This window comes from Solanum dulcamara, chromosome 4, assembly GCF_947179165.1.
Source record: "Solanum dulcamara chromosome 4, daSolDulc1.2, whole genome shotgun sequence".
In the NCBI taxonomy this organism is placed as follows: domain Eukaryota; kingdom Viridiplantae; phylum Streptophyta; class Magnoliopsida; order Solanales; family Solanaceae; genus Solanum; species Solanum dulcamara.
The window spans coordinates 64,512,307-64,533,920 of NC_077240.1; the positions used below are offsets into that span (position 1 = coordinate 64,512,307).

The window sequence follows — 21,614 nt, forward strand, 5'->3', positions numbered from 1 at the left end:
TCCTCCTTAGCTGATAATCATGATTGCGATGTTGTTGCATATTTCCTTTGGACTTACTTGGTATGACAAGACGAAAAAGGGCAAAGATGAAAAGAGCTTCTTCACCCCATGCGAGATAGAAGGTTCATATACTTGTTCTGCTTCAATTTAGCTATGTATTATACGTAGTGCAGTTGAATAGGACTAGTGTAGGCTACTTTCTTGTTTTCTCATGGAAGGGGAGAGTCTCCCTCATTTATGCTTTCTTAGTCGACTTGTACTGGGAGGAGTCCTCTCATAGGTTTACTGCTTTCTAGTTATAGATAGCTCTTTATGCTATGGGGATGAGTTAGCCGACCTTAGTAGGTTAGCCGACTTATGAACCAACATAGGATCGGAGGTAAGGTTTATGCCCCCCTCCTTGTATTTTCTGTTTTATTATTATGTTAAGGCTTGGGGGTGATGCTCAACCCCTGACTGTGCACGAGAGGTGGGAGCCTCGTGTAGGGTCTGTTCCCATAAAAAAAACAAAAAAAAACTAACTTAAAGGTCAAATATACTCAATCAAGCTCGGGACCGCTGAAAAATCAACCAAGACATCATCTAGGCCTAAATTTATCTTTTGGATCCAATGAAATCATCAAAAATCTGTTTTGAGTTCCCGAACTCCAGATGTTGACCAAAGTCAACTCAAAGTCCAAAATCTCAACAAGTTCCAACTGAGGACCGCGAATCCACGATACAATTCCAAATCTAAAATCAAAAACTCTCCTAGACCAAATTCCACATTCCAAAGCTGATGGAATCTATAAAATTCTATTCTGAGACTCGAAGATCCAAAAAAAAACTGAAACCACTATTTCACAACTTAAGCGTATAAAACTCAAAACTCTCCAAAATTCACAACTTTCCAGAATTCTCAAAACCAACTTTATAAACTAATCAAAAATGACTTGGGGCAACTATCGAAATGGGTAAAATGGTAATTTTACGTAAATTCTCAAGAATGACCTGCAAGATTATTACACCTAAAGGGCCCTAGGTAATCGGGATTATGTGACGGTGTGATGAATCAGTTATGACTTGTTATAATGGTGGGGAATTTGTGATTGTGAATGTTAGGTTCAGGTTATGCCTCTGTCAGTGGTTATAATTGTAGGCTACCTTTTTACTAAATTGAAGTTACTTGTTCATTTGGGGTAAGCTTGTTCACTATCTTGCACTGTATTGTCGGTCTGGATGGTCTGAATATATCTGATAAAGGAAATTTGAGCCAAGATGGTTGATACGAGTGTAGTATGTTGATTCCCCTAGTTGGTGGTCTTGTATTTTGGTAAATCCCTATGTGATAGAAGGATTATATCATGGTATAACAGAACTCCTGTGCGATAGAAGGATTATATCATGGTATAATAGAAGGGTGCGATGACAGAAATATTATAGTTGGCAGCGAAAAAAGGCAAAAAGTATGGCATTAAAAAAGATACGTGTTATGGGTAGTGATTCCGAAATAGTAAGGGCTTGGTGACTGGTTTGTTGTGCAAACTATCATTTCACATGCTTTCTCTTGTCTATTTACTTGATATTATGGTGATGGATTCGAGTTGCTGGTGATTCATACCAATACGTGTTGTTTGTATTGATACTTCTCTTACTATACTAATTGGTAAAGTCTGGTTGCAAGATCAGTGTTGTTTCTTAGGTGAAGGCGGTGATGATCTCTGACAGCTTCTACTTCTTTTTTTCTTATGGTGGGAGTTGTGTCTTATTTATTTTTAATCTGTTATTCTTTTAGAAGCTCTTGTACCTATTTAGACTAGTTCCTTGGGAGGGTTTTCTTTGTATTTTCAAAAGGTTGTCACTGTATTTTCATGATTGTTTAAAATTATTAAAGAGATTTCTTATGTTTCTAAATTTCCACATTGACTTGCTTTTAAATTGATGGAAGGGTTCTCCTATCTAGGTGTTAGATTAGGTGCCCACACGGATCAGTGGATGGCTCACGACAGCAATATCGCTTAAGTGCATTAAAAAGAGCTAATTTTTTCAAGTCTTCAGAAAAAATAAATCATTCCCTGAAATATTATACCAAATTAACTCCAAACTAATTATGCTTCCCCTAAGTTGAAATCTTTAACATTTAAACATTATTCAGAACATTAAAAATAAAAGTGTATTATTGGAACAATAATTAATTACTCAAAAAGAAGTGTTGAAAATAATGTCCAAGTTAATCATATTATATTTCCTTTTAATATATTATTCAAACGGGTGATAATTAATATTTATAACGGTTGGACAGTTAAATATTTATCATTTTGTTACAATTGAAGTTGTTCTCACTATTTAGCTATCAGATTGAATGTTAGCATATAACTACTCACATTCTTCCTATTAACGTAATAGCCACATTAAAGTGCCATTATTTGGCAATCGAATTGGTATGTTGGTTGACTATTGAATTTTGTTTAGAGGGTGGTAACGTATCGTTTTATAGTGTATCATATAATATTATGCCGTATTATATTATTAGGATAAATAAAATATTTGAATAAATTATATTATTTTTCGTCATTACATAATATCATATATCAATAATTTAAAGGGTAAAGTTTTATAAGTATTAGCTAGTCTTCTCTGTTTTAGACGGTGTTCAAATAGTTGTTATGTCTTCAAATTGCACAGCTTACACGTGCCTTGATAGAGTCCGGGGCTCAACGAATTTCTCAAAATGTAAGCATGAGCAGAACCATGCAACGAAGAAATCAAATAACAAGTGATTAACCTCTCTCGTCGACGTAGTGTGTCCCGTAATCGAGGAGGGCCCTCTAGTTGCGAAGACACTGAGAGTGATGATGAAGACGAATACATACCCTTCACCTCTTAGCATCCCATTTGTATTATCATTTTATGACTTTGATACTTTAGTGGACATTTTGTAGTTTTTGGAACTAATTTTGAAAGACTTTATAAGTCTTTATGTTATGATTTTAGTGTTTAATGATGTTTGATAAGTTTGTTATGATGTTGTGTGCATATTATTAGTTGTTTGGTTTGTTTGAAATGACTGGATTGAATATTTATTAAATTGTATTTTAATTACAATGAGCATCAGAAAAGTGACGGACAAGATCCCTTTTGTCCGCCGCTTTTTTGAAGTAAAAAAAAAAATGCAGAAAAACAACGGTGTGTCACTTTAAAAAAAATGCAATGTTGTCCATTACTTAGAAAGAAAGTATTTGAAAAAAAGAAAAGAGAAAGCAAACGACGCAGTCATAGCTTTTTGAAAAGTGATGAGGACAAAAACGACAGAAGTGGTTGTGTCGCTTTTTTGCCATTTTTAACCAGAAAACCACGTCGTTCATGTCGTTATTTTTGAAGCAGTTTTTAGTAATGAATTGTAATTCAAAACTTAAATGGCCACATTTTGAAGCAAAAATTTTAAATGGGTCACCTCATTACGGAATGGAAAAATTACTTGATTGAGTGCTTTTTAAAAATTAATTACTGATTTTAGCAATATTTTTTATTTATTACCATTTATAGCAATACATAGCAATATTATGATAAATCTACACTTGTATTAAAAGTGAATTATGCATACAATATAAATGTATTATAAGTATTTTAAAATATATATTATGTTTGTATAGTAAAAAACTAACATAATGTATTATAAGTCTATTAAAATATGTGATAAATGTATTATCCATCTATAAAACTTGTATTATATATGTTTTATAAGTAGTTCTCTGCAATATGTATTAAAACTGTATTATAAATATATTATAAGTGTTCAGTGAATTTTTTTTTTATTGCTATAAATGGTAAATATTTTTTTAATATTATATATTTATGTAAATTCCCTTACGGAATTGACCAAAACGGGCAAATCGTCCGTATTTGAACGAGGGTGGGCCCCTTTGTTTCCGTAAAACTTTCAAGTTAGAACAAGAATCCTTAATTTTTTTTCTATTTTTTTTAAATGATTCATGTATCAACGAGTTGGCATAAAGATTTATTGGTTATAAACATCTTAAGTTGGGATATGCAATGAGGGATTTGCTCGTTTTTTCCTTAAAACAAAATAAAAATACGCCCTTCATCTTAGTTACATGGCAAAGTTAAAATTTTGAGATTCAAACTTTTAAATTTTGAATGGGGATTATATTGAGTCTGGAATATCGTTTTCAATTGAGTAGCATATTCGATATGCGTTGATGGGGTTCCAAATGAATTTTGAACCCTCAACGAAAAATTTTGGCATCCTTGTATTTTGCTTATGCTGTGCTACTGGTGCAGCACTGTTCATCTCTTTGCACTCGCGAAGCCACATTGTCAGGCCTCCGCAATCGGGTTTGCGAAGGGTCTCCTCGCTAGGCCTTCGCCGGGATCCTCGCCGCATTCATGAAGGGTCAACTTGGCTGATCTTTGCGTTCGCGAATAAGACTCCGCGATCACGAAGAGCAAAGTGTCTAGCAATTTAGTCTTTTAAAAGATCACTGGCAGCTTGCGTGTCTCATTTCAAGACTTAACATTTTGGCAATTTTGGGAGCAATTCTTTGTTAACTTGAGTGATTCTTGTTGGAGGATGTCGGGAATTTGCCTGGATTCATTTCGGGGTTGTTGAATCTTTCGTTTTCCTTGGTAATTCGTGTAGATTTCCTCTATGTTCACTGATTTTAATTCCTTTTGAGCTCAAGAATGGGGGGACTATTTTGGCTCAATGGTAGTTCGGATTGTGCTCATTTTTGGAGCACAAGTTCCTTGAGAAGTTTGAGGCCTCATGACGGAGTCCATGTTGCGACCCGTCTACGGGTTTTTGGATTTTATTCCAATTTCGATTTCCCTCATTAATATTGATGTTTTGTTCTTATTTTTGCATTCCTGTGGTCTTGTTGATAGCTTGGCACCACTCTGAGGATCTCCGAAAGAGAAAAGCTTCGAAATAAATGTTTCGATGTGGTTTCGACTTTGAGGTAGGTTATGATCTCTTCTCTTAGACTTGGCTCGGTTAATTTATATATATAAAGCTTAGTTTTAACCGGTAATTTTTGGGTGTTTTAGCTTAGTTTTAGCCGCTAAGCCTTAGTTTAAGTCGATTCTTCGATTGTTTGTAATACCCAAAAAAGTTTAAGCTAAGACCTGAATTATTCTTCATATGCGTATAAGCTTGAACCCGATGACTTCTAATTATATATATGTGTTAGGGTCAATTTCTAAGTATTTAAAGTTTTTTAGATATGGTTTAGAGTCATAAAGGATTTCTAACACCAAGTCAAGTTTATTTCTATTGGCTAAGTTTTCGCATAAGTCTATATAAGGGTCAACTTCAAATGACTATATCTCTCAGCATATAATGAATTAGGTATCATGTAACCTATCAAATTAAATGTTTATGAGTTTTCTTTTCAACGCCGCCAATTTTGCATTAATTGGAGTTTGGAATAAAAAGTTATGTCCATTTTACTGGACATTATCTTGCCACACGCCTAAATAATTTTCCACGCGCTAGCTCACCGAGGCAGCGGTTATTGCCTCCTGCGTGTTGGCTGCTAGCCCAAAACGTTTTCTGTGCGCTAGCATAGGCGTGAAGCTTTATAATAACCCTCCAAAGAGGTAGTTCAGCTTCCTAGTTCAAAAACTTGTCCCAGAAAGAGAAGTTCTCAAGAAACTAACTTCCTCTAAGGTTCATCTATCATCAAGGTAGGATTTGACCATGGAATTCCATAATTTCTTCATCTTAACACCAATTAATATCTTCTACCAATAGAATCCAAAGGTTTTCAAGAAAATCCACCTCTAAGGTTCAAGAAATGAATTCTTGCCATCTTTTCCTCCAAAGATCTCACCTTTCTCAAGAATTTGGAGTGTATAAGGTATGTAAGTTTTCAATAAGAGTATTGCTTTCGCTCTCATGCCTAAAGTATTTTGATTATATAATGAATTATGTTTAAATATAGGGTTTTACCCAATCTTCTTCAAGCCATGATTTTTATGCAAAGTTAGAGTTTTTATGAAAGATTTCTCATGCATATCAATGAATTACTATGAACTACATGTTTTATTATATGATTATAATTCTCCAAGAATGTGTCTAGATTATTTATGAAGTTATGAAAGCTACTTTTGAGTATTTACAGAGTATGCGTGATTCAAGTAAGTTGTCTCATGTTTAAAGTCAATTTGCATAGAAGTAAAGATATGTTTATGAAAGAGATATTTGAGCATTGCTTCACAATACTTATGATATAAGATATAATTTTTGAGCTTATACTTTTATGGATTTGGCCCCTACGTACATTGCTTCATCTAGTCTTATGTGATTGTGCTTTTCTGTGTACTTGGATGCTCTCTTCTTGATAATGTGAGTTTCTCTATCCTTAGTACATTGTTTCTCCTATTGAGTACTCTGTATTTTTGTACTCGTTCTGTACTTCTGAATTTTTTTCTGATGCAGCTCCTAGTACGAGCCACCCTCCATGAGCGTTGGATCTCCCTTGACCGTCACAAACTAGGATCGTGGTGAGATCCTGGAGTCTAGAGACTTGTTACTTTTTCTCTTTTGTACTGACTTGTATTTTTGTATTTTGCTTAGTCAGTTCTCTTGTATATATGACTTTCCTTTACTTAGTAGCTCCTGTATATGTGACGCCATGTCCGGAAATTTGATGGTGTCAGTTTGTCTGTTTGATCACTTTCGAGCCTCGTTTATATATTTTGTATGGAACTATGGACTTATGATATGTCATGTTTTCTTATATGATATTTCTGCTTCCGTTATCATTATTGTTATTATTATATTTGAGTTATTGTCTTCCGCAAAGTTGTCTTTTGGGTTTTAGATTCGCCTACTTAAGGGGTATGGTAGGCGCCATCATGATATGCTTTCGAATCGTAATATTTTTTTATTTGAACTATATTAAAAGTCATCGATAACACTTTTCCTAACTTATAACAATTATTTATTTATTAAACTAGCAACTGTAAATTATTCCAATGGAAGTTCCAACTAGAAAAAAGTGGAGGCCATTCAGATTATTTTTTTCGTGTAATTCTTAAATAATTAATTATTTTTCAAATGTTAAAAATAACATTTAATAGATGGAGGAGGGGTATATTTAAACCTTTTCAATTAGTGTAAGGGTATTTTTGGTCCTTTTCCCTTTAAACTTATACAATAATAGATAACATAGTTTGTTTATTTTAAATGATATTATCAAGAGGGTGTTATTGCTCCTTTCTTTTTTTTCTTTTTCTTTATTAATTTCCTAGTATTTTAATGACATAGACTTTTTTGTTTACATTATAGAAATGGGCATTTATTACTTGGATCGTATTTGCAATTTATATACATACTCGAACAAATAGAAATTTGCGGGGGGCAAATTCTGCAATTGTAGCGTCTATAGGCTTTCTTATAATTTGGATATGCTATTTTGGGTCAATCTATTAGGAATAGGGTTACATAGTTATGGTTCTTTTCCATCAACATTTAATTGAATTCAAGACAAGTTATTACAAATACAAGAGCAGGCGACGCATTGTATGAACCAGCATGCAGACCGTGTGAATCATCAAAATCCCTATATCTACAGTTGTGGCAATAGGGGCGTGATTTAGTAATATGCTAATTTGACCACTATTAGTAGATAAAACAATTTCTTCCACTTCTGAATTCCAAACAATTCGATTAGGGGTCAGTACACTAAGATTTAAGGTTTTTTTTAAAAAAAACTCTCTCCTATATTCTATTGTGCTGATTATTTTTCCTATTTTATCTTAGTTATTGTTGTGCCAAGTTTATACTAAAAATAGCTCGTTGAATCCTAGAAAACATATTTTCACCAACGAAATATGCTTAAAGGATAATGTCTTGAATCCTAGAAAACATATTTTTTACCAGTAAAATATACTTAAAAGGATAATGAGCCCGTTTGGATGGACTTATAAGTTGGTCAAACCAACTTATAAGCCATTTTTAGCTTATTGTGGTATTTGTCTACCAACTTAAAATGTTAAATTTAAGTCATAAAGTTCTTAAAGTCACCCAAAAATGAAAAATTAAAAATTCTAACTTTTTTTGGAGGGCTTAAAGCCATTTTCGTTGATCATGGAAATTACTTTTATATCCCTTATATTTTATTTTAATTTTTAAAGTACCCTCTCAGCTAAAGCCCTAAAATTCACATTTGTTCCTCATTTCTTCAGCAACAATGCAGCTTCCACGATCTCTGTTCATCATCTTCTACAACAGCGCAGCCTCCAAACCCAGTGGTCTAGCTTGTTGATTCTACAACGTTGCCACTAATAAAAAGGCTTCATCTGATTACTTTGCTTGGGCTGCTAAACATGCTTTCAATCTTGGTGACTAGCCAAGAAATTCGAGCATAGCCAAGAAAGGAAGAAGAATGAGGCGACAGAGAAAAATGGAATTTTCTGTAAAAGGGTGGTTGCCCATCTCTGCTTTGTCAATGATTTCTCCATTAATGGAACAAAAAACCAACAATCCTTTGAAATATATAAGAAAAACAAACATTATACCTTCATCCAAACACACGTTAATACTCTTCTTGCTCTTGTTTTTTCTCTTTTTCTTTCTCCTTTCTTTGAGCTGCTGATGTTGTAAAGGGGCTATGATGATTGAGGCTATTTTTGGAATGAAGAGTTGTTTATTAATTATGAGAATATTATGGTGTTAACAACTTATTATGGTGTTAACAACTTTAAGAGTATTTCAGTCATTTTGACAGAAAATAAGTGCTTAACAACACTTATTTGTCAAACACATCAACAACTTATTTTCAGCATAAATATTTTTATCCAAACACTCAACTGCTTATTTATAAAAATAACTTTCAGCACTTAAAAGTTTTAAAAACACTTCATATTTAAAAGTCATTTTTAAGTCCATCCAAACGGGCTCATTAAGACTTAGTTATTGATCTTATTGATTCAGGTCTATTCAGACCCATTAAGTGATTGTAAAATAAAAAAAATAAATGCACTTAATGATTATGATCTGAAATGATTAAGATTCAGATTTTGAAAACAAACACACTTAATGACTGACATCTGAATGATTAAGATTCAGACCTTGAAAACAAACAAACTTAACAATGACTAAGATTTGAATGATTAACATTAAGACCTTCATTAAGTGCAAACAAATAAGGCATAAAATTAAGATCTTCATTAAGGGTAAACAAATGAGGCCTAAAATGTTATAAAAGTTATCCAATAGGATATTTTGGTCAACCCACGTAATAAATATAAAAGATACATGTAAGGGTAAATATATGGAGAGAGATATAGTAGTATTTAACACATTAAGATAACTCTTTAACTGCAAATCCTTATTAATTTTCGTAATCCTCTTGTATCTACGGTCAGAATCCTCCTCAAAGACAATCACAGAGCACAATGACAGAGGAGAAGCAAACCCCAGTCTCCACCATGCCGGAAAACTCCGAAGAACTCCCCATAACCACCACGAAAACTGTCAAAAAGAGTAAAAAACTGAGCCTAATTCCTCTCATCTTCGTCATCTACTTTGAAGTTGCCGGTGGCCCTTATGGTGAAGAGCCAGCCGTTCAATCTGCTGGTCCTCTTTTTGCGATTCTTGGTTTTCTCATATTCCCTTTTATTTGGAGTGTACCTGAAGCTTTAATTACTGCTGAATTATCAACAACATTCCCTGGTAATGGCGGTTTTGTTACATGGGCTTATACAGCTTTTGGACCTTTTTGGGGTTCACTTATGGGTACATGGAAATTCTCGAGCGGTATTATCAACATTGCATCTTTTCCTGTTTTATGTATTAGTTATATGGAGAAACTTTTCCCAATTTTCACTTCTGGCCTTCCAAGATATTTAGCTATTTTGGTATCTACATTGTTGCTATCCGTTTTGAACTATACTGGTTTGGCTATTGTGGGTTATGTTGCTGTTGTTCTTGGGATTGTATCACTTGCACCATTTATTATAATGTCGTTGATCGCGATTCCGAAGATTCAACCTCATAGATGGATAAGTTTAGGGCAAAAAGGGGTGAAAAAGGATTGGAATTTGTTCTTCAATTCATTGTTTTGGAATCTCAATTTTTGGGATAATGTGAGTACTTTGGTAGGAGAAGTTGACAACCCCAAAAAGACTTTTCCTAAAGCACTTTTTTCATCAGTGATTTTAACTTGTTTTGGTTATATAATCCCACTCATGGCAGTTACTGGAGCAGTATCAGTTGATCAAAGGGAATGGGAAACGGGGTTTATGGCGAACGCGGCGGAGATGATTTCTGGTAAATGGTTGAAGTTTTGGATTGAAATTGGGGCTATACTATCAGCAATTGGATTATTTGAAGCTCAGTTAAGTAGTTCTGCTTTTCAGCTTTTGGGTATGGCTGAATTAGCTTTTTTGCCTAAATTCTTTGCTTTGAGGTCAAAATGGTTTAACACACCATGGGTTGGGATACTATTATCAACAGCAATTTCATTAGGTATGTCTTATATGAACTTTACTGATATAATATCTTCAGCTAATTTCTTGTATAGTTTAGGTATGTTTTTGGAATTAGCATCTTTTCTTTGGTTGAGAAGGAAGTATCCATTGATCAAAAGACCATATAAAGTGCCAATGAAGATGCCAGGATTGATGATTATGTGCTTGATTCCTAGTGTCTTTTTGGTGTTTATAATGGCTATTGCAACCAAGATTGTGTTTCTTATAAGTGGATTGATGACTGTTGGAGGAATTGGATGGTACTTTTTTATGAAGTTGTGTAAATCCAACAAGTGGCTTAAATTCTATGATCATGTGGAAGAGCCAATAGTGGGATGACTAAATCAGAGCACAGGCAGGCAGATTCAGAATTTATTATTTCCAATTATGTATAGACATAGAATTAATTAGAATATCGTTGTTACATGGATGTTACCTTGGAGAGAACTTTCTTATGGTTATAGTATATCAAAAGATTAATTGCATGTTCTTTATTTGATGTTTGTTTATTTTTTCTTCTCTTTTTCCTCAATCTATCGTGTATACATTTTTATATATAGATATGAAAATCAGGAATAAAATAACTTAGGAAAAGTACAAGCACTTTTTTGGAAAATACTAAAAAAATTTTATAGTTTGAGACGTGTTAAAAGACATTTATGACAGTTCACCGTTACTCTATCTATTTTCACCCACCACACACAATCACTATCAATCATCACCACCTATTATCCACAACACCTATCCTCAATCCAACCACAACTATCAACAATCACCACCGCTTATCATCCACAACCATCATCCTCAGCCGCAACCACAACTACCGTCAATCACAAAAATCATCCGTCACCACAATCAGCCACCAATAACAATCATCACCACCAATCATTATTGCATTCACTAATTACTATCGATAATTATCACCATTAGTTGTTATTATATATCACTAACCCCTATTATCATTCACCAATATTATTAGTTATTAGTATCATTTCACTATTAATTATCAATTGCTACCAACAATAATCACGTTAATCAAAAAGTAACAACCACTATATCATAATACTACCCATAACCGCCATCATCCTGAACATTAGCCCAAATTGACACATACGATCACCATTATTAGTCAACACCACCACTAATTGTCATATTAATATTAAATTTTATTGATATAATATTAAATCAATTCAGTATTTTATTTAAATTTTTTATTTATTATTTTTTAAATAAAGACAATTTTTATACATTAAGATGTTTAGAAAAAAGATAGTCTTAACTATTTAATATTCAGATTTTAATGTAACATCTTAATATTCAGATGCGTATTCAGATTCAGACCTTTAAATCTTAGTACACATCTTAATATTCAGATATGCATTCAGATTCAGACGTCTTAATCTTAATGCAAATCTTAATATTCAGATGTGCATTCAGATTCAGACGTTTAAATCTTAATGAAAACAAATGAGGCCTTAGTTATTGGAGCGGTTGTTTCAATGGGCTTTTTAAAAGTGATTTATATAAATTAAAAATTAAAAGTTAAAAGTCATAAATTGGGAATATTCAAATTTTTGGCTTTATTTTATTGAAAAAAGAACACTTACATCCCAAAAAGGAAAAATATTTATCATTAAATGTCTCGTTACTTTCATACTCCCCTTTTTATATTAAAATAACATAAATTTATTTTAAAATTCGCGCGCTGAAGTTATGCTTACGTCAACGCCCACTCTATGATAACGATAAGGTATCTATATACCGATGGAGTCACAAGAGATTAAACTCAATCTTATATGATATCGATATAGTATCTATATACTAACGAAGTATCAAAAAGAATATATTTTCTACTAATTTAGAGTTTAATATATAAGATTGTGACTTTAATAATTTTCTCTTAATTATTTCTTTTTTATTTCTCAAAAAATGAGTCTAATCCTATATGATACCGATAGAGTATCAATATACCTACGAAATATCAAAGAGAATTAAGCTCAGTCTTATATGATACCGATATGATATCAATATACCGATGGAGTATCACATGATTAATTCATAGTAGTGATGCTGACGTCATGTGCGAAATAAAAAAGAAGAAAGTGAGGTGAGAGGATAAATAGTTTGGGTCATGGGTCTATTAAGGATAAATAGTTTAAGTTGAGTCTAATTTGGATAAATAGTTTAATAATTTGATCTATTTTATATAGTTTTCCATTTTTTCTTTCACGTTTTCAACTTAAATAAAAATGTTTAAAATCAATTTTTATGCTACCCAAACATTTTTAAAATTAAAAAGGAGTTTAAAATTCAAAAACCACTTAAAATAAATCAAGGCAAACACCCACGTAATCTTCTAAATTAAAAAGGAATGAGTTTGTGATAATGCTTTAACTAACTAATTAATTTGAGGTTTAATACTATTGGACCTTAGTGCAATTCATCGTATCACCTACCTGACAAATACCTTTTCGATTTTTAATACTAACTAGTGATGCAAGTGAGTATAATGACAATATAAAATATTGCATATAAAAATAATAAAGAATAAAGTATAATTATAGATGCAATAATATATTTATTCAAATGAAATTACAATATATGCAATAATGTATGTATTTAAATGAAAAATGTTTTTTTTTTTAATTTTACTATATATGTGTTATTACACGTGTATGTCGTGTTAATTAATTAACAGTAATACATATAAAAAGAATAGATTGTTGAAAAATAGCATTTGACGTTGAGAAAATTCATGTATAAGGCTAATACTATAATAAATACGGTGCTCTTGCACCCCCAAGCCTAAATCCATCAAAATGTGAGTCAAAGTTCAACTATTTGCTAACTTTCTAACCTAATCCACGAGCTCCACACTCTCATATCTAAGGTCTTGTTTTCGATAATCTAAAATTGTGTCATATCCTATCTAATTATCTCTCCCAAATACTTCATCGGTCTACATCTACTTTTCCCCATATCCACTATATTCAACCTCTCACATCTCCTTACTGTCATTCAAATATCTCTCATGCTTTATTTGCAGAAGTCCTGTGTTATTTTTTTGTTGATATCAGGTAGAAAATGTCATAATGACTAATATAATATTTGTATAGACTATATTAAAAAAAATGATGTATGACTTAAAAAATAATTATATTTAACTTATAATAAAAATAAAGTTTACAAACCTTGATGTCGATAGTTTCATCTACTTGACGTTTTTGTTTCATTCACTTCATGGTCATGACTCATGGGTGAACTGCGTTTAAAACGAAATTGAAGTTTATCAATATGTACAAGAATTGTATGCACTATTACTTCTACAGAAATTTCAATTGGACGCATATAAATAAACATAAAAAACATATCAATCACACAAATCACACTAACAACAAAAATACTTAAATTGACGATTATAAAAGAAATTTTAAAATACAAAGAAGATACGAATTAAATTGAAAGAAAAAACACCGAACCAGATTTCATGTAAGCAAAAAGATGGTCCGAGTGCCGAACTATATACTTTTTCTAATTTACTTGAAAAAGAGGTCCAAAAACTCGTTCAACAATACTAAAATAAAAGAATTCTAATTATGGTACAGTAAAACCTCGATAAAGTAATATTCGATAAAGTAATAATCTCGCTAAATGAATATTTTTCTCCGGTCCCGACTTGGGTCAGTTAGAAACATTAAACTTCACTAAATTCTCCGATCCTGACATAAAATCTCTTCATATTCTATATACATGAATACAATTAGAAACATTAAACTTTACTAAATTCATTTAACTTTCCTAGATTTAAATAATAAATATGCAAAGACTACACATTTTAGTTTCCTAAATTTAAACTTTTGAAATTCTTAATTCAAATATTTTTTTTTTCTTATGACACATACTGCAAAATACTCTCTAAAATAATAAATATTTATTTATCGATAAATAAATATTTTATGCATTTATCGATAAACTAATAATCACGATAAATAAATATTTTTTCCCGATCCCAAGCATATGCATTTATAGAGATTTTACTGTAGAACATTAGAAAAAACCCTAACAAAAAAACTCTTATAATTGGCAACAATTAAATGACCAAACTGTAATTTATTTGTACGAAAAACTCTTAAACTCGTACGAATTAGTATACTAATAGTATTAGTAATTTTATAACAAAAAGTTCCTAACAAAAAGGCTCTAAAGGAATTTACTAAAAGATCTCGTGTAGGCACATCGAAAAGCAAAAGAGTACCCCTATATGGGAAGAAAATCAAAACTTTAGGGATATATAATTAATGTCTATCACTAAATATTAAAAAAATAATTAAATTAAAATCTTAAATATCAAAATAATAATTATTTGAGAAAAATGGTGAAAAGACGATTTTATTTAAAGTAGAGTCTTTTAATAAAGGACAAAAAGTTCAATCAATATTTTAAGAATCTTCGTACTTTTAATATAATATAGATAGATAGATTGTCTACACGAATATAAAAAAAAAAAATCAAAACTAGAAGAAAAATTATATAATTTAGCAAATATTTTTAGTATATTCACTAAATCATATGCTATTTTAAAAAAAAAATAACACAATCATATACTATTTTCTAATTTTTTTTAGTGGGTCGCATAAATCCTCTTTCGCTCGCACTCTCTTCTTCCTTGCACCCCCCCCCCCCCCCCCTTCTCCCCCTCTTTCCGGATCTTTTTCATCTTCTTTTTTTCAGTAGTCACATTAATTGATCGTGTTACCAATCAATTGTAGGTTAAGATTCGGAAGACTAAGTTGGAAATCAGATATAAATACTTTATTTTGAAAAGTCAAGAAGGATGATATTGTAGTTATTACCTCAAATTTGTAATGGATTTCATTAATATTGCTGCAGTTAATCTAGGTGATTTTTAGTGTATCTTCTTTTTTTAAGTGTGTATTTGTGCACAAATACATTTGATATATCAATGTATATATGATATTGGCTTATTTGATTAATATATTAATGCATATTTGATACCAGATATATGTATCAATGCAATTCAAAATATATTGGATATACTAGATGATGAAATTGCCACTATATACAAATACACTAGTAATCATGGAATTGATACTGGATACACAGATATACTTATACAAATTATATAAACATATACATATATAGTCAGATACATGCTTTCAAAAGTAATACTTGATACACATATACACACGTAGAAATTGATACAAGCCTTATGTGTATATATATATATATATATAATATAATTAGATATATGCTTTCTTATTTATCGGATACATTGATAGAAATTGATATTTGAATACACATAAATACAAGTACGTTATGATTAGAATATTGTACATATTGATTGATGGAAGCCCAAATATCAAAGAGCTCAATGTAAATCATATCTTCAACTATATATCCACTAATTAGACATACATCCATATCATATCTACTAATTTGATCTATAGTTTCAAATAATTATATACCATCTCACTTTTTAATAAGTAAGGACCAAATTTAGAGTCAGATACATTGAGATAAACCATTTCTTAAAATTAATCTAAAATAGAGTCATATCCACTTAATCGTCTGCATAATTTACTCATTCACTCCAAATCAACTCACTATTCTCTTCTAATTTTCTCATCCCACGTTTATCACCTAATTCTCTCACACATCTTCTTCAGTCAAAGTTTATTAATTTTAATTTTTTTTTAATCTATTTTGATGGTAGAATATTGTTAATAGGTGTACAACGCACCATCACTATTAGGCAGACCTTTCTTCCTAGATGTAAATTTTTTCAGCTTAGAAAATGGTATGTAGATGGTGGCTTCAAAGCTTCTGAGGACTCATTAATAGAATTCAAAATTCCCAGCAACTTAACACCTCCAATCTTTAACTACAATTCAAAGAATGAATTCAAAAGAAACTTTCGATTGCGAATGCACCCTGAAACTGTATTTGAGATCCGAACATGGTCTAAATAGTAGCAGCACACAAAGGAATGAGATAATTTCTTGCCATATCCACTTCGGCACAATAATCACACACGAACAATGGAGCAGTGATCTAGATGAAAATGGTGGTTAAAATATGTATCTAATTTAGGTTAATATGTATCTGATAAAATATGCACATGTATCTAATTAAGAGTTCATGTATATGATAAAGTGTAAATATATATGAGTTAAGATTATATGTATCTATGGGAAAAGAATTTCTGATGCACGAAAAAAATGGGAAGAAATTTGAAAATTTTGAATTCTTTTGGAGAGAAAAATTCATGATAGACTTGGAGAGATTCAGGGAAGAACGCGTGATTTGTTCTTAAAATTGATGTGTTTTAGTTGTATTTCATATTTAGATATACATAATTAGATGTACCTTCTTAGCATGTATTCGAAATACAGTATTTAGATGTGCCAAATACATGTATCTGGAGATCAAAATATGATAGGAATATTAATATCAAAAACTCATGAGAAGACAAATAGTTAATACTTAAACTAATAGATTTGTGTTGTTTGCCCATAAAAATATTCCTAAAATGTTAAGCAACTGTTACGCTCCTAAAAAGCTAAATTATTTCTTCAAATAAGTAATTCACATGGAATAAACTAAATTGTAGTATTTAACTTTACATTTAAAATATTTCATTCAATAAATATTTTAAAATTGTCACTTTACTAAAAGAATGTCTTATGTCAAGGAAATTTAATAACTTAGATATATTTTTTTTCAAAAATTTTCTATTTGTATTGTATAATTTTCAAATAAAGGAGATTCAATTGAGTCTTCATTCTTCAACCTTGTTGCGCCTAAAAAATATTTATGCATCGCATGAACATAAAGCTAATATACACATTAAAATGTTGATCGATATTTCTACCCTTATAGTTTTTAGCAAGTCAAATAGAAAGGATGGGTAAAGCACAAAATAGAAGAGTCATTGTTGATATAATCATAAAAAGATAATTTTCAAAAAATGAATAAACTTTGAATTTTATTGATTGCCCCGTCTTGAAAATTGGTATGAACAAAGAATTATTTAGGGTTTTGAATCCCTCTGATCTCTTTCTTTTTGCTAATTGAATAAAAAAAGTTTTTTTTAGTGATTTTGCCTAATCTGCTATTCGAAAGAAAAGGAAATGGCTCGGCTATCCCACCTAGCCAAGTCAGATAGGATTTTTGGTTAGAAACGTGGAATGACTTGTAATGTGAAGCTATAAGGTATTATATCATGGAGATTACAAATTAACGAAAAAGTAAAAGTAATAGAAATGTGAGGGAAAATTTTTTGTTTAACATTTTCGAAAAAATCACATATTTGTGTGATTACCAAGTTCAGCACGAAATCATAAAAAAACTTGAAAAACTCGCCACATAATTTTGTAACTTCTTGGCACAAATATTTTTCAACTTTTAGGCATTTGTTTGAAAATCTTCATTGCAAAAGATTTTTTTAAAAAGTTTTGCAACTCCATTTGTCAGTTTTTTCAAATCGAAAATCTTTAATAATTCAACAAAAGAAGAAGAATTTTTTAAAAAGATTTATAAGGTTGAATTTGAATTTTTCAGGAAAAAAAAATCATTCCTTTTTTTTCCTTTTAATATAAAAAACAATTTTATCAAACATAAATGTTACATACCACACATAATAAGCGCGCGTGCTCTCTCTCTCTCTCTCTCTCTCTCTCTCTCTTTTTCTTTTTTTTTTTTGCAAATTTCAAACAAACGCAGCAGTATAGAGATTTTTTTTTAAAAAAACAAACTTTTGCAACTCCATTTATCAGTTTTTTTTTCAAATCGAAAATATTTAATAATTCAACAAAAGAAGAGTTTTTTTAAAGATTTATAAGGTTGAATTTGAATTTTCAGAAAAAAAAATCATTCCTTTTTATCCTTTTAATATAAAAAACAATTTTATCAAACATTAGTAATATGCCATACACAAAATAAGCTCTCTTTTTTTCTTTTCACAAATTTCAAACAAACGCAACAATGTTGAGACTAGTAAATTACTACGGTTGAGATTACACTATCCTTGTCTCAAAATAACACAAAACTGATACTATACTTAGAAGTGAAAAGTTTATTAATGATCTATGTTTTTTTTTTTTTGACTTCCAAATTTCGAAGAAAGTAAAAGAAAATCATATTTTACCATTAATATAATATTATAGACTGTATGTGGGGGGGGGGGGGGGGGGGAATTGTGTCGTGGTTTCAAACGTGAGACTAAAATTAAGCATGTCGACGTGTGTTATGGAAACTGAAATTTGAACTTTATTGTAAGTGGAAAGTAAATATTCAGTTTATTTGCTATAGGAAAGTAATCATATTTTCGTATTTCCAAGGATTTGCAAATGTAATGCTTTTTTGTCGAAACGTAGCTAAATAAAATGCTTAGCTATATTTAAGTGATTATTGAATTTGAATAATTATAAGGATCATATTTATTAAAAATGGCTATATTTTCTATTTAAAAATAGTTGAATTCGTGAATAATTTTTTTTGGTTAATTTATACAGATATATAAATATTAAAATAATGTATTAAATAAGATAACATCAGTTACAATAATTTACTTTCCTATAATTATGTCCTTAAATCTCCTAACTTTCCATTATTAATATAACAATTACTATTATAGATAATTACGGCACATAGTATAAGATTTAAATAAGACTGACAAATAAAAATGTGATACAAATCTTCTTTCTTTTTGGTCTCCATTTTTTTCTTCAATCTGCATGAAGTTTGTAGGCATTCTTGTTTTTTGGTAGTCACTAACTTTGTAAAAGTATTCACTGAATATTGTATTTAGTAATTTTTTTAATTATATTTGATTAGTTCATTAAATTTATAAAAACGTATTTTATAAATTTTCAACATATTTTATAAATTTATAAAAACGTATTTTATGAAAATGTATTTTATAACCGTATTCTAGGTATTCTTGTTGTCCGGTAGTCACTAACTCATGCATGCGTGTATATACTCCAAAGCATGTATTCTTGAATTTATTAAACTGGACAGTGGCAAATTTATCCTTCAAATCTTGAACTATGTATAGTTTGTGTATATCTGCATATGCGGAGCTTGAATCGGACCATTCACCACATAAAATCTGATTTCCTACATACGAGAAGACGTTTTACTTGTACAGTATCATAATAATGATAATTTTGATCTCAAATGAATACAAGTATTAATATAACTAAATGTATTAATATAGCAAGAATACAAATCATCATATAACTTAATAAATTACACTTGTGAATACTATTATACATCTAAACAAACATTTGATACATTCAAAAGAAGAAATATAAAAAGTATCAAATTGTACTAAAGAATACTTTAAATTCAAGTTATACATTGTACATCTTAATGTATTAGTATATCACACAAGTTAAAGTATAGGTCTATCAAACTGTATTAGAGAATATGTTGAATTCAATTTATACATTGTATACCTTAATGTATTAGTATATCAAACAAGTTAAAGTATTAGTATAACAAACAAGTTAAAGTATACGCATATCAATATATTAAACAGGTTAAAGTATTATTATAACAAATAAGTTAAAGTATATGTATATCAGTTTATTACTTGTACATTTAGCATAATAATGATACTCGCCATTTTTTTTAATTTTAAATGGATACATAAAGGTATTATTTCTACTAATCTCCTAAACAAAACACACTTTTAAATACTATTGTATCTATTGTATTCAAGAATACTCAAAAGTTTCTCGTGGCACAGATTGATAACCCTCAAATTGTATTCAAATATATATATATGTATCAATATGACACTAGAAAAAATTCTCAAAAAATATATTAAAGTATCCAGATGTATAAAGTTATTTTTCGAGATTATTTTGCATGTCTAAAGATTTTGAATCTTCTTCCCACTATGTGGATTTTGCCGATTCAATTTCATCCAATAAATTCAAAGGTATAGAATTATTAACCTTCTTTGTTCTTCTTTCATTCTCCAATGCAACAAGAGAGCCTGAAAAATGGGCTTGCTCTTGAGTAATATTATACGTGTTGATTTTTAAAATTTATATTATTTATACATGATTAAAATAAATAGTATAAGTTTTAACCACAAAACATGTTGGTTTTTAAGATTATTTTGCTGGACATGTTATATAAACCATAATAATTAGAAGATTTAGCGGATTAATTATGACTCACCTTTTAATTCAATCCATTTTAGTCCAATAATTTATGAACTCACCCCATTTTAACCCCAAATTCACTCCTGCCATTTAATACCCTCCTGCCATTTAATACCCTTATTTACATTATTTCCTCTAGGAATTAGAAAATTCTAGTGTATTAAGCTCTTTGATAGGTTCTTAAATATGATACAATTAGTTAAATTCTTTCAGTAGCACTGGTTTTCTTAAAGATGACACAATTAGTTAAATTCTTTCTGAAGCACTGGTTTGTCACGTTTAGCAACTTTTAAAAATCAACGTGTTTTGTGGTGCAGTAGCGAGACTACTTTATTCTTAATCAGATGTCTCGGGTTCGAGTCCTGAGTATGGAGAAAATCCTGTTAAAACTGTCATTCCTGAATAAATCTTGCAGTGCAAGATCCAAATTTAGTCGGGGTTCTAATACAGACTCCAAACACTAGTTGGGAAGCCAAAAGGGGAAAAAAAAACTTTTAAAAACCATAGGGCACTTCTTCATAAATTGGGAAGAGCTGCAAGATTGAATTTTGATTGGTTTTTGTTTTGTTTTCATTATTAATATCAAAATATGTAATTTGGATTGAAGAAAAGAGACAGGAATACAACTAATTAATGTTAAGAAATAGAAAGGACAGTATATTTATTCATTAACAAATCAAACGTCCTTGAAAAAACCACTATATACAAAATTAAAAATTATGCAGGGAGTAGAACCCGGGTCTATTACTTGGAAGGCAATTAACCCAACCGCTAGACGTATTATTGTACTGGATATTACTAATATAACAGATTGCAAAAGTTGCTGAAATATTCATCTATAACTAAAAAACGAGGCGGCATGGTTTAATCATTACATATATAATAGAGGCAAATCTAAACGTATGAATGCGTTATTTAATTGGGGTGTTCAGGGACAAA

At 30.5% G+C, this 21,614-nt stretch overlaps 1 protein-coding gene across 1 annotated transcript; it reads left to right on the forward strand.

The window, feature by feature from the left end:
• The first annotated feature begins 9,299 nt into the window (after positions 1-9,299).
• On the forward strand, positions 9,300-10,970 carry LOC129885042 (probable polyamine transporter At3g13620). Its single transcript, XM_055959272.1, has one exon. It carries the CDS (start codon positions 9,403-9,405, stop codon positions 10,813-10,815), a length of 1,413 nt encoding a protein of 470 aa, XP_055815247.1. The 5' UTR covers positions 9,300-9,402; the 3' UTR covers positions 10,816-10,970.
• Positions 10,971-21,614: the final 10,644 nt, after the last annotated feature.